At 44.2% G+C, this 15,160-nt stretch overlaps 1 protein-coding gene across 1 annotated transcript in view; it reads right to left on the reverse strand.

The window, feature by feature from the left end:
• Positions 1-15,160, reverse strand: part of LOC115206740 (contactin-5-like) — a 503,383-nt gene that overhangs the window by 216,715 nt on the left and 271,508 nt on the right. Inside the window, exon 6 of the mRNA XM_029773946.1 lies at positions 10,701-10,796. Coding sequence (XP_029629806.1) covers positions 10,701-10,796 — 96 coding nt within the window. The remainder of the gene's footprint in view (positions 1-10,700; positions 10,797-15,160) is intronic.

The raw sequence follows: 15,160 nt of genomic DNA on the forward strand, positions 1-15,160 counted from the left end.
TAAACAGGACAATGACCCAACACACCTCCAGGCTGTGTAAGGGCTATTTGACCAAGAAGGAGAGTGATGGAGTGCTGCATCAGATGACCTGGCCACCACAATCACTTGACCTCAACCCAATTGAGATGATTTGGGATGAGTTGGACTGCAGAGAAAAGGAAAAGCAGCCAACAAGTGCTCAGCATGTGTTGAACCTCCTTCAAGACTGTTGGAGAAGCATTGCAGGTGAAGCTGGTTGAGAGAATGCCAAGAGTGTGCAAAGCTGATGTTTAGGCAAAGGGTGACTACTTTGAAGAATCTAAAATCTAAAATATATTTTATAATTGTTTAACACTTTTTTGGTTACTACATGATTCCATATGTGTTATTTCGTAGTTCACTATTAATGTAGAACATAGTAAAAATAAAGAAAAACCCTTGCATGAGAAGGTGTGTTCAAACGTTTGACTAGTACTGTGTATATATATATATATATGGGGTATAACCCATGGGGTATAGCTCATGGGGTTTAACTCATGGGGTAGTGTATAACTCATTGGGTATAACTCATGGGGTATACCTCATTGGGTATAAGCCATGGGGTATAACTCAAGGGGTATAACTCATGGGATTTAACTCGTGGGGTATAACTTTTTGGGGCATAACTCATTGAGTATAATTCATGGGGTATAACTCATGGGGTATAACTCATTGAGTGTAACTTATGGGGTATAATTTATGGGGCATTACTCATGGGGTATAACTCATGGGGTATTACTCATGGGGCATTACTCATGGGGAATTACTCATGGGGTATTACTCATGGGGCATTACTCATGGGCATTACTCATGGGGTATAACTCATGGGGTATAACCCATGGGGTAAAACTCATGGGGTATAACCCATGGGGCTTAACTCATGGGGTACTGTATAACTCATGGGGTATAACTCAAGGGGTATAACCCATGTGGCTTAACTCATGGGGTACTGTATAACTCTTTGGGTATAACTCATTGAGTATAACTCATTGGGTATAACTCATTGGGTACAACTCATGGGGTACAACTCATGGGGTACAACTCATGGGGTACAACTCATGGGGTACAACTCATGGGCTATAACTCATTGGGTATAACTCATGGGGTACAACTCATGGGGTACATCTCATGGGGTACAACTCATGGGGTATAACTCATTGGGTTTAACTCATGGGGTACAACTCATGGGGTACATCTCATGGGGTACAACTCATGGGGTATAAATCATGGGGTATAAATGATGGGTTATAAATCATGGGGTATAACTCATGGGGTATAACTCATGGGGTATAAATCATGGGGTTTAACTAATGGGGTATAACTCATGGGGTATAACTCATGGGGTATAACTCTTGGGGTATACAGTACCCATGGGGTATAACTCATGGGGTATAACTCAAGGGGTATAACTCATGGGGTATAACTCTTGGGGTATAACTCATGGGGTATAACTCATGGGGTTTAACACATGGTGTATAACTCATTGGGTACTGCATAACTCATCGCTGTCGCTGGCTGGCAGACTGCAGCACAGATATGCATATACATTAACTATATATAAATGAACTATATACAGGTCCATTATTCTGTTTGATGTCACACTGAGCTACAAATTGAAACCACAGTAAAGTAACAAGTTCCCACGCTGGCATGGAACAAAATTATGTGTTTTTATTCTTGTGTTGGTGTGTGTGTGTGTGTGTGTGTGTGTGTGTGTGTGTGTGTGTGTGTGTGTGTGTGTGTGTGTGTGTGTGTGTGTGTGTGTGTGTGTGTGTGTCCTTCATAGTACAAATAAAGAGGAAAAGACTGTCGTCTGTATGGACACAATCATTTGTTCATCACCGATTCATCTACAATATAATTATTGCATGAATTTCATAGCCCATTGATTTCAGTGTTTAAAATGTGTGCATACTTCAGGTTGTGTGAGCCAGACTGATACACCACTGAAGAAACTGTAGGAGTACATCCCAAATGGCACCCTATTCCCTTTATAGTGCACTACTTTAGACCTGGGCATATATGGTGCCATTAGCGATCTGGGCATAAGTAGTGCACCGTATTGGGAATAAGGTGCCATTTGGGATTCACAAGCTACTCTTTAAATGCTTCACCAATAACTGTTGTGTTAATGACACTCTGACTCCTCCAAGGCAAAGAATGTCTGTTATTCTACAGAATGTCTGTTATTCTATAGAATGTCTGTTATTCTATAGAATGTACGTTATTCTACAGAATGTCTGTTATACTATAGAATGTCTGTTATTCTATAGAATGTATGTTATTCTATAGAATGTCTGTTATTCTATAGAATGTATGTTATCCTATAGAATGTATGTTATCCTATAGAATGTATGTTATCCTATAGAATGTCGATTATCCTATAGAATGTCTGTTATTCTATAGAATGTATGTGGTTCTATAGACAGAACAAATAGCTGTAGATTACATTAGTGCGTTTAGGCTTGAACCTTACTGACAAAGATTTCCAGTTAACTAATGGAGTGATAAATCCAATGTGTATTCACTAATGTTCACTAGTGTTATTGTGTGATATATTCAATGGGTATTCACTAGTGTTCAGGTGTGATATATCCAAGGTGTATTCACTAATGTTCACTAGTGTTATTGTGTGATATATCCAAGGTGTATTCACTAGTGTTCAGGTGTGATATATCCAAGGTGTATTCACTAATGTTCACTAGTGTTCAGGTTTTATATATCTAAGATGTTTTCATTGTTGATGCAATGTTCAGATGAAAACAAATCTCTAAATTCACTTGAATGTTGAACTAGAAGGAGTACATTGCCAATTAAGAACAAGCAGAGGATTGATTGGCGCAACTGAAGCCAACTGCTGCAACTAATATACTCAAAGTTCATCTAGTAGTTAATAACTTCACAGAAGCATATTCTCATTGATCAAAAACAAAACAGAACAACTCCCCATACAGAGCCAAAGCCATAAAATTGAAAATAATAACCTTTTTCACATCCCACTGCGTCCAAATTATTTTCAATTACATCACTGTTCTAATGTCCCTGTCATCTCCACATGTTAATAGCTTTGAATCCTCCTACAACACAATCCAAATAACGAAATATAAATCAACCTCTACGTTTGCTTCATTTTCCCTTTATAAAGTGTATAATTATCCTCACTTCATAACACCTCTAAATAGTATTACTCATTGAACTCCCAAATATTTAAAGGGTTAATCTGCATTTCATACAGCAACAAAGTTACCATCCCGCCACTGTTTTGGCACATTTCTGAGGGATGGAGAAATGTAACCACTCTCAAATTCATAGACAGAGTGTCACGACTTCTGCCGAAGTTGTTTCCTCTCCTTGTTCGGGCGGTGTTCGGCGGTCGGCGTCGCCGGTCTTCTAGCCATCATCGATCCACTTTTCATTTTCCATTTGTTTTGTCTTGTCTTCACACACACCTGGTTTCAATTCCATCATTACATGTTGTGTATTTAACCTTCTGTTCCCCGCATGTCCATGTCCGGAATTGTTTATTGTAGCGCTTGTGCACGTGATGCTGGTGTGTACGGATTTTGTTTACCCATTGTATTATTGTTCTGTTTACGGTGGTTTTGTTTATTAAACTGTGCTGTTGTAAATCAGTTTTTGCTCTCCTGCGCCTGACTTCTCTGCCGCCAGTACGCACCCCCTACACAGAGCTACGGATGCAAGGACAGACCATCCATGATATCAACATTATAGTTTAAAACATGTTTTGTTTTCTTTTTTTTTTACAACTATATGGTTTACAAAAAATAAGCTTATAAAACAAGCTTATATTTTGAGTTATGATGGGGTACCATAGTTGGTCATTTAGTAGTTATATTCTTCCAGAATCTATGACTATATACTATTAATATATACCAACAAATATATACATGTACACACATATTGCCCCGACATATTGCCCCTTTAAACAAGCTTGCAAACATTAAATGGATACTATTCATGACTAGGTCAGTCCATCCCCAACCTTCACAAGGCTATGCAGTATCCACAGGATCAAACCTCCATTGTGATAACTTCACATACAAGCCCAGTGTTCTGTTGCCACCTTCACGTTAAGTGCTCAATATTCATTTATTCAATGTATACTATATTGATCGAGTCAAACGATTCCTGCTACATCCTCTGTACCAATCAATCAATCAAGCAAATGTATTTATAAAGCCCTTTTTACATCAGCCAATGTCACAAAGTGCTATAAAGAAACCCAGCTTAAAACCTAAACAGCAGAAACCCAGCCTAAAACCTAAACAGCAGAAACCCAGCCTAAAACCCCAAACAGCAGAAACCCAGCCTAAAACCTAAACAGCAGAAATCCAGCCTAAAACCTCAAACAGCAGAAATCCAGCCTAAAACCCCAAACAGCAGAAACCCAGCCTAAAACCCCAAACAGCAGAAACCCAGCTTAAAACTTAAACAGCAGAAACCCAGCTTAAAACCCCAAACAGCAGAAACCCAGCTTAAAACCTAAACAGCAGAAACCCAGCCTAAAACCTAAACAGCAGAAACCCAGCCTAAAACCCCAAACAGCAGAAACCCAGCCTAAAACCCCAACAGCAGAAACCCAGCCTAAAACCTAAACAGCAGAAACCCAGCCTAAAACCCCAAACAGCAGAAACCCAGCCTAAAACCTAAACAGCAGAAATCCAGCCTAAAACCCCAAACAGCAGAAACCCAGCCTAAAACCCCAAACAGCAGAAACCCAGCTTAAAACCTAAACAGCAGAAACCCAGCTTAAAACCCCAAACAGCAGAAACCCAGCTTAAAACCTAAACAGCAGAAACCCAGCCTAAAACCTAAACCTTTAGAAACCCAGCCTAAAACCCCAAACAGCAGAAACCCAGCCTAAAACCCCAACAGCAGAAACCCAGCCTAAAACCTAAACAGCAGAAACCCAGCCTAAAACCCCAAACAGCAGAAACCCAGCCTAAAACCTAAACAGCAGAAATCCAGCCTAAAACCTCAAACAGCAGAAATCCAGCCTAAAACCCCAAACAGCAGAAACCCAGCCTAAAACCCCAAACAGCAGAAACCCAGCTTAAAACCTAAACAGCAGAAACCCAGCTTAAAACCCCAAACAGCAGAAACCCAGCTTAAAACCTAAACAGCAGAAACCCAGCCTAAAACCTAAACAGCAGAAACCCAGCCTAAAACCCCAAACAGCAGAAACCCAGCCTAAAACCCCAACAGCAGAAACCCAGCCTAAAACCTAAACAGCAGAAACCCAGCCTAAAACCCCAAACAGCAGAAACCCAGCCTAAAACCTAAACAGCAGAAGCCCAGCCTGAAACCCCAAACAGCAGAAACCCAGCCTAAAACCCCAAACAGCAGAAACCCAGCCTAAAACCCCAAACAGCAGAAACCCAGTCTAAAACCTAAACAGCAGAAACCCAGCCTAAAACCCCAAACAGCAGAAACCCAGCCTGAAACCTAAACAGCAGAAACCCAGCCTAAAACCTAAACAGCAGAAATCCAGCCTAAAACCCCAAACAGCAGAAACCCAGCCTAAAACCCCAAACAGCAGAAACCCAGCCTAAAACCCAAACAGCAGAAGTCCTGCTGAACAATCAGAGCCATCAAGGAGAGGTCCTGCTGAACAATCAGAGCCATCAAGGAGAAGTCCTGCTGATCAATCAGAGCCATCAAGGAGTGGTCCTGCTGAACAATCAGAGCCATCAAGGAGAGGTCCTGCTGATCAATCAGAGCCATGAAGGAGAAGTCCTGCTGAACAATCAGAGCCATCAAGGAGAGGTCCTGCTGATCAATCAGAGACATCAAGGAGAGGTCCTGCTGATCAATCAGAGCCATGAAGGAGAAGTCCTGCTGAACAATCAGAGACATCAAGGAGAGGTCCTGCTGAACAATCAGAGACATCAAGGAGAGGTCCTGCTGATCAATCAGAGCCATCAAGGAGAGATCCTGCTGAACAATCAGAGCCATCAAGGAGAGGTCCTGCTGAACAATCAGAGCCATCAAGGAGAGGTCCTGCTGAACAATCAGAGCCATCAAGGAGAGGTCCTGCTGAACAATCAGAGACATCAAGGAGAGGTCCTGCTGAACAATCAGAGACATCATGGAGAGGTCCTGCTGATCAATCAGAGCCATCATAGAGAGGTCCTGCTGATCAATCAGAGCCATCAAGGAGAGGTCCTGCTGATCAATCAGAGACATCAAGGAGAGGTCCTGCTGAACAATCAGAGACATCAAGGAGAGGTCCTGCTGATCAATCAGAGCCATGAAGGAGGAGTCCTGCTGATCAATCAGAGCCATCAAGGAGAGGTCCTGCTGAACAATCAGAACCATGAAGGAGAGGTCCTGCTGAACAATCAGAGACATCAAGGAGAGGTCCTGCTGATCAATCAGAGCCATGAAGGAGTGGTCCTGCTGATCAATCAGAGCCATCAAGGAGGGGTCCTGCTGATCAGTCAGAGCCATCAATGAGAGGTATTTTGCTCTATATACCTAGACGTTGACTTATTCATCATACTGTGTTTGAACGGTTTTCAATCTTTTTTTCTCTCAGTGAACATCTGTGCAGTGGCTGATTTCTCCCCTCTCCACAATTCCACCATGACATGCAATCTGGCATGGAGGTATAGAGGCATGGAGGAGAGGAGAGGGGAGGAGAGGAGGAAAGAGGAAAGAGATCAGATCCACAGATGATGCAATCTCAATCACACTCCACACTGCCCTTTCCCACCTGGACAAAGGAACACCTATGTGAGAATGCTGTTTATTGTCTACAGCTCAGCGTTCAACACCATATTGCCCACAAAGCTCATCACTAAGCTAAGGACCCTGGGACTAAACACCAACAGCAAGCAATACAGATTTAGAAGCACGGGGCTAAAGTTACATAAATACCTCTAAATTAAGCATATAGGAGGACCTGTTTCTTTGCTAACCGCTCATTATAGAATAGCCACATATGCGCACTCCCTCAGAAATCGTTTGGAGAAAATATCCTTTATATTTTATTCATCTTATGTTCAACTGTATTATTCGTTCTATAAAATAATGCCACAGAATTCTAAGCAAATCTTGTCTGCTAAATGAACTAGTGTAGCCCACAGCCATATGGCATAGCCACATCAGGGACTAACATAAGGACAACTCACAGTATGCTATTCTGATCTTCTGAAATACATTTCCTTCATATCATGTTTCTTTACAACTGTCTTAAATAAATAATGGATTTTTTTGTGATGTGTAGACTATATTAAATGGATTTATTAGACTTTTAAAATGTAGATGTTCCAAAGGTCTGCATCAGTGGCTTGTAGGCTGCGTGGAAGCCAGCAGATGCTACATGTGTTTATGTTAATTGCGGTCAACATTTGCTGAAAGAAATCTAATGACCGCCACAGCCCTAGTTGAGCTTAACTGGTCCTGACGCACCAAAAAAAAAGTGTCAAGGAAAGAGAATTTGGATTTGGCTTCACATCGATCACATCAAAAGCAGAACGTTATTTACAAAAAAACTTGAATTGTTGCATCTCATTGTGTTGTTGCCCTCTGGTGGCTAGCTAGCTAGCAAAAATCGTCCCTTTCCTAAATTAGCCATGGATGGAGATAGGGATTTGGACTTGTGGTTTTACTTAATTCTCCATACTGGACAATGATTATAACGGTAATTCTGATCCAACCATAAATCTTTCTATTTTGCCCCTGGCCTGAGAGAATGGAGTTCAATATGTAGCTAGATGGCTAATGTTAACTAGCTGACCTGACACATCGTTGCCCTGAAGGAAGTTAGGCTAACGAACAAGCATTTTAGTCAAGACAAAAAAACTAAAAGTATACACTGTATGGCAGAGTCATAGACCGTCATGAAAGATAGGAGGATGGATTTTTCTCTTGCGGTTCTAAATCAATGGTTGTTTAGTTTAAAAAAAATGGAAACATGAACTTGCTTGACCATGCTGCAGGTCATGTAACTGTTTGTTACATGCAATATGCTTTGTGGACTTCACCGGACAGATGTTGCTCTCCGGTTTTGTGATGAACAAAGGCGTGGTTGCATTTATTCTGCCACTGTGTCTTCTTATTGTCTTGGCCTTAGGCCTATATATCACAGTGACAAGGCATATGAACTAACAGGTTATAATATGGCTTTTTTTCCTGGCTTGGCTTCCCCAGTGATTTTCCACACACACTTCTACTGGAGGAGAAAAAGGAGAGGAGAGGAAAGGAAGAGGAGAGGAAAGAAAGAAAGAAACAAAGAAAGAAACAAAGAAAGAAGAGATGAAGAGAAGAGGAACAGACAGGAAAGGACGGGAAAGGAAGAGGAGAGGAAGAGAAATGGAGATGAAGTGGGAGAGGAGAGGAGAGGAAGAGGAGAGGAAGAGGAAAGGAGAGGAGAGGAGAGGAGAGGAGAGGAGAGGAGAGGAAGAGGAAAGGAGAGGAGAGGAAGTTGGAGAGGAGAAGAGAGGAAGAGGGAGAGGGGAGAAGAAGAGGAAGAGGGAAAGGAAAGGACAGGAAAGGGAGAGAAGAGGAGAGGAGAGGGAAATGAGATGAAGAGGGAGAGGAGAGGAAGAGGAAGAGGGAATGGAGAGGAAGAGAGGGGGACATGAAGAGGGAGAGGGAGAGGAAGAGAAGAGGAAGAGGGAGAGGAGAGGAGTGGAGAGGGAGAGGGATAGGAGAGGAAGAAGAAAAGGAGAGGAAGAGTGAGGGCAGAGGAGAGGAAGAGGAGAGGAGAGGAGGGAAAGGAGAGGAAGAGGGAGAAGAGAGGAAAAGGGAGAGGAGAGGAAGAGGCGAGGAAGAGAGAGAGGAGTGGAGAGGGAGAGGAGTGGAGAGGAGAGGAAGAGGAGAGGAAGAGGAAGAGGAAGCCGAAGAGGAATATGAGAGGAAGAGGAAGATGAGAAGAGAGGAAGAGGGAGAGGGAGAGCAGAGGAAGAGGAACAGGAAGAGTGAGAGGAGAATAGAGGAAGAGGAAAGGTTAGAGGAGAGGAGAGGAAGAGGGAGATGAGAGGAAGAGGAGTGGAGAGGAAGAGAAGAGGAAAATGAGAGGAGAGGAAGATTAAGAGGAGAGGAAGAGGAGAGGGAGGGGGAGTGGGAGAGGGAGAGAGAGAGGAAGAGGAGAGGGGTGGGAGAGGGAGAGAGAGAGGGAGAGGAGAAGATGGAGTGACCTGGCTGGCCATAAACAGATGAAGGATCTTAATTTGATCTCTATTTTGTTGCTGAGAATGTAATGTAAAGCAGGAAATGCAAACTTGTAGTGTATTTGAGTTTCAAAAAGGCTGCTGAAGTTAATCATTTCCACTTTCCGACCTGATTTTCCCTAACAGAAAATGTATCAACCCTTACAAAAATGTTGATTAATTATATTTCACCTTTCCTGTTGCTTCAGGATTATTTTACTATTGTACCAAACTGGCTCAAATAAAGATCCTACATTGGCATATGGCTGATTAAAGCATTGATGAAGATATTTTGTAACAATACACATGCACCTGTATCATCTGCCTGTTTGGGATGCTGAGGCTAAAGAATCATACCTGGTGAATGAGGGGGTGAAGTATACATGAGCAGGGTTAGGGGTTAGGGGTTAGGGGCCAGGGTCATACCTGGTGAATGAGGGGGTGAAGTATACATGAGAAGGGTTAGGGGTTAGGGGTTAGGGGCCAGGGTCTTACCTGGTGAATGAGGGGGTGGAGTATACATGAGAAGGGTTAGGGGTTAGGGGTTAGGGGTTAGTGGCCAGGGTCTTACCTGGTGAATGAGGGGGTGGAGTATACATGAGCAGGGTTAGGGGTTAGGGATTAGGGGCCAGGGGCCAGGGTCATACCTGGTGAATGAGGGGGTGAAGTATACATGAGAAGGGTTAGGGGTTAGGGGTTAGGGGCCAGGGTCTTACCTGGTGAATGAGGGGGTGGAGTATACATGAGAAGGGTTAGGGGTTAGGGGTTAGGGGTTAGGGGCCAGGGTCTTACCTGGTGAATGAGGGGGTGGAGTATACATGAGCAGGGTTAGGGGTTAGGGGTTAGGGGCCAGGGGTCAGGGTCTTACCTGGTGAATGAGGGGGTGGAGTATACATGAGAAGGGTTAGGGGTTAGGGGTTAGGGGTCAGGGGTCAGGGCCCAGGGTCTTACCTGGTGAATGAGGGGGTGGAGTACACATGAGAAGGGTTAGGGGTTAGGGGTTAGGGGCCAGGGGTTTAGGGGTTAGGGGTTAGGAGTTAGGGGTTAGGGGTCAGGGGCCAGGGGTTAGGGGTCAGGGGCCAGGGTCTTACCTGGTGAATGAGGGGGTGGAGTACACATGAGAAGGGTTAGGGGTTAGGGGTTAGGGGTTAGGGTTCAGGGGTCAGGGGTCAGGGGCCAGGGTCATACCTGGTGAATGAGGGGGTGGAGTACACATGAGAAGGGTTAGGGGTTAGGGGTTAAGGGTCAGGGGTCAGGGTCTTACCTGGTGAATGAGGGGGTGGAGTACACATGAGAAGGGTTAGGGGTTAGGGGTTAGGGGTTAGGGGTTAGGGGCCAGGGGCCAGGGTCTTACCTGGTGAATGAGGGGGTGGAGTATACATGAGAAGGGTTAGGGGTTAGGGGTTAAGGGTCAGGGGTCAGGGGCCAGGGTCTTACCTGGTGAATGAGGGGGTGGAGTATACATGAGAAGGGTTAGGGGTTAGGGGTCAGGGGCCAGGGTCTTACCTGGTGAATGAGGGGGTGGAGTACACATGAGCACCACTCCTTGTCCTTCCCTTACAGACACGCCTCCTCTCGTCCTCCCACTGAAATCCCCCAGATCTGCAACATACAGCATTTACAGTTGCCAGACTATAATGTACCCATTTACACAATTATTCTGTACACACAGTTACAAAACTATTCTGTACACACAGTTACCAGGGTGGGGGACAGAGTTGTCAGGGTGGGGGACAGAGTTGTCAGGGCGGGGGACAGAGTTACCATGGCGGGGGACAGAGTTACGAGGGTGGGGGACAGAGTTGTCAGGGCGGGGGACAGAGTTACTAGGGTGGGGGACAGAGTTGTCAGGGCGGGGGACAGAGTTGTCAGGGTGGGGGACAGAGTACCAGGGTGGGGGACAGAGTTGTCAGGGTGGGGGACAGAGTTGTCAGGGTGGGGGACAGAGTTACTAGGGCGGGGGACAGAGTTGCCAGGGCGGGGGACAGAGTTACCAAGGAGGGGGACAGAGTTGTCAGGGCGGGGGACAGAGTTGTCAGGGCGGGGGACAGAGTTGTCAGGGCGGGGGACAGAGTTGTCAGGACGGGGGACAGAGTTACCAGGGCGGGGGACAGAGTTGCCAGGGCGGGGGACAGAGTTACCAGGGCGGGGGACAGAGTTGCCAGGGCGGGGGACAGAGTTACCAGGGCGGGGGACAGAGTTGCCAGGGCGGGGGACAGAGTTGTCAGGGCGGGGGACAGAGTTACCAGGGCGAGGGAAAGAGTTGCCAGGGCGGGGGACAGAGTTGCCAGGGTGGGGGACAGAGTACCAGGGCGGGGGACAGAGTTGTCAGGGCGGGGTACAGAGTTACCAGGGCGAGGGAAAGAGTTGCCAGGGCGGGGGACAGAGTTGCCAGGGTGGGGGACAGAGTACCAGGGCGGGGGACAGAGTTGTCAGGGCAGGGGACAGAGTTACCAGGGCGGGGGACAGAGTTGTCAGGGCGGGGGACAGAGTTGCCAGGGCGGGGGACAGAGTTGTCCCAAAAAGCTTTGTAGCCAACGTAGGACATTACTTCTATTGGAAACCCAACTGCACTGCCGTGAAAGAGTAAACATTTTAAAGTTAATGTTTGAAGGTCAATATTCTTTGACACACTTTACTGTCCTACCATGAAATAATAACTTGTTCAGTCTATACAAGAGCTGCTGACTCAGGTCAGAGCTCAATTGAAGACATAGAGATGACACCTTTCCAACGGCTCTGCTTCCCACACTCTTAGAAAAAAAGGTGCTATCTAGAGCCTGAAGGGGTTGTTCGGCCATCCCCGTAGGAAAACCCTTTGAAGAACCCTTTTGGTTCCAGATAGAATATTTTTGAGTTCCATGTCGGACCATTTACACAGAGGGTTCTACATGGAACCCAAAAGGGTTCTTACTGGAACCAAAAAGAGTTATCCTATGGTGACAGCCAAACAACCCTTTTGGAACCCTTTTTTCTAAGAGTGCAGTGTGTGTCCAAAATGGTACCCTATTCCCTATATAGAGCCCTATTTTGGACCAGGACCCAATGGTACACTATTCCCTATACAGAACACTACTTTGGACCAGGGCATGAAAAGCACTATTTTTCTAAGAGTGTGGGAAGCAGAGCCAATGGAAAGGTGTCTACTGGTTGATCCATGACAGAGCTGTAATATAACTGGTTGATCCATGACAGAGCTGTATATAACTGGTTGATCCAGGTCAGAACTGTATATAACTGGTTGATCCATGACTGAACTGTATATAACTGGTTGATCCATGACAGAGCTGTATATAACTGGTTGATCCATGACTGAACTGTATATAACTGGTTGACCCATGGCAGAGCTGTATATAACTGGTTGACCCATGACAGAGCTGTATATAACTGGTTGATCCAGGTCAGAACTGTAATATAACTGGTTGATCCATGACAGAGCTGTAATATAACTGGTTGATCCATGACTGAACTGTATATAACTGGTTGATCCATGACAGAGCTGTAATATAACTGGTTGATCCATGACTGAACTGTATATAACTGGTTGATCCATGACAGAACTGTATATAACTGGTTGATCCATGACTGAGCTGTAATATAACTGGTTGATCCATGACTGAACTGTATATAACTGGTTGATCCATGACAGAACTGTAATATAACTGGTTGATCCAGGTCAGAGCTGTATATAACTGGTTGATCCAGGTCAGAGCTGTAATATAACTGGTTGATCCATGACAGAGCTGTAATATAACTGGTTGATCCATGACAGAGCTGTAATATAACTGGTTGATCCATGACAGAACTGTATATAACTGGTTGATCCATGACAGAACTGTATATAACTGGTTGATCCATGACTGAGCTGTAATATAACTGGTTGATCCATGACTGAACTGTATATAACTGGTTGATCCATGACTGAGCTGTAATATAACTGCTTGATCCATGACAGAACTGTATATAACTGGTTGATCCATGGCAGAGCTGTAATATAACTGGTTGATCCAGGTCAGAACTGTATATAACTGGTTGATCCATGGCAGAGCTGTAATATAACTGGTTGATCCAGGTCAGAACTGTATATAACTGGTTGATCCATGGCAGAATGAGACCTGGTGGATTAGAAATACCTTGGAGCTAATAACAAAGGGCCACACAAACTGTCCTCCTGCCCTTTTCATTTAGTAGATAGGGTTAATCCCAAATGGCACCCTATTCCCTACATAGAGCACAACTGTGCTTTTGGTATGCAATTTAGAGTAGCTATAGATGGTGATTGCCAACAAGGGTTTTGCCACCAAGTACTAAGTCATGTTTTGCAGAGGGGTCAAATACTTATTTCTCTCATTAAAATACAAATCAATGTATAACATTTTTGACATGCGTTTTTCTGGATTCTTTTGTTGTTATTCTGTCTCTCACTGTTCAAATAAACCTAGCATTAAAATTATAGACTGATCATTTCTTTGTCAGTGGGCAAAGGTACAAAATCAGCAGGGGATCAAATACATTTTTCCACCTCACTGTATTCATCGCCAAACATCTATAAGTCTTTGCTAGGTAAAGCCCCGCCTTATCTCAGCTCACTGGTCACCATAGCAACACCAACCCGTAGCACGCGCTCCAGCAGGTATATTTCACTGGTCATCCCCAAAGCCAACACTTCCTTCGGCCACCTTTCCTTCCAATTCTCAGCTGCCAATGACTGGAACGAACTGCAAAAATCACTGAAGCTGGAGTCTTATCTCTAACTTTAAGCATCAGCTGTCAGAGCAGCTTACCGACCACTGTACCTGTACATAGCCCATCTGTAAATAGCCCACCCAACTACCTCATCCCCATATTATTACCTACCCTCTTGTTCTTTTGCACTCCAGTATCGCTACTTGCACATCATCATCTGCACATCTATCACTCCAGTGTTAATGCTAAATTGTAATTTATTTAGCCTCTATGGCCTATTTTTGCCTTACCTCCCTACTCTTCTACATATATTCTTCTATTGTGTTTTTGACTGTACGTTTGTTTATGTGTAAGTCTGTGTTGTTGTTTTTGTCGCACTGCTTTGCTTTATCTTGGTCGCAGTTGTAAATGAGAACGTGTTCTCAACTGGCCTACTTGGTTAAATAAAGGTGAAATAAAAAATATAAATAAATAAACTATGATGAAATCATGTATGAGGACACAAGACATGGACCCTCTACTCAAGTGACCAATCACATTAGCATTCTGCAATCACCAATCTGTGTAGACTGAGTCCCAAGTGGCACCTTATTCCCTATGTGCCCTGGTCAAACATTTTGCACTATATTAGGAATAGGGTGCCAGTTTGGATGCAGGTTTGCACACAGGTCAGTGGTACTCTGCCACTGACTGACACAGATCCAACTGAGGCATGTTTTTACACCACAAAGTGCAGATTGCTTGTAAAGGTTGATTTTATCTATGCTTGAAGAAACAGACTTTAGTCTTTGTTCTCGCTGTAAACTGATTTTCAAAGGACAAACAAAATGTGTGTAAACAACGTTTACTAAGGTCAGCGTCACATGAGAAGTAACAACAAGGTACACATCATCATCTCATGGAAATGTAGTCGTGAAGTTATGTTTGAGTTTCATGTTAAACACCAAGATGTAATATAACCACATTCTGCCAAGCAGAGAAGAGAAAAGAGGAGGGATACACAATGTTCATGTCTCAGATTTGAAGATGAATGAATTGGAATCAAATCACTTGGTTCTCACACTGTGTTGTGTCTTTTCATGCTTATAAATCCAGTGCTAAACTACATGACCAAAATAATGTTTGTCAAACATCTCCTTCCAACATCCTGGGCATTAATATGGAGTTGGTCCTCCCTTTGCTGCTATAACAGCCTCCACTCTTCTGAGAAGGCTTTACACTAGATGTAGGAACATTTCTGTGGGGACTGCAGCTTCCATTCAGCCACAAGAGCATTAGTG

The sequence above is a fragment of the Salmo trutta genome, chromosome 13, assembly GCF_901001165.1.
Source record: "Salmo trutta chromosome 13, fSalTru1.1, whole genome shotgun sequence".
Lineage (NCBI taxonomy): Eukaryota > Metazoa > Chordata > Actinopteri > Salmoniformes > Salmonidae > Salmo > Salmo trutta.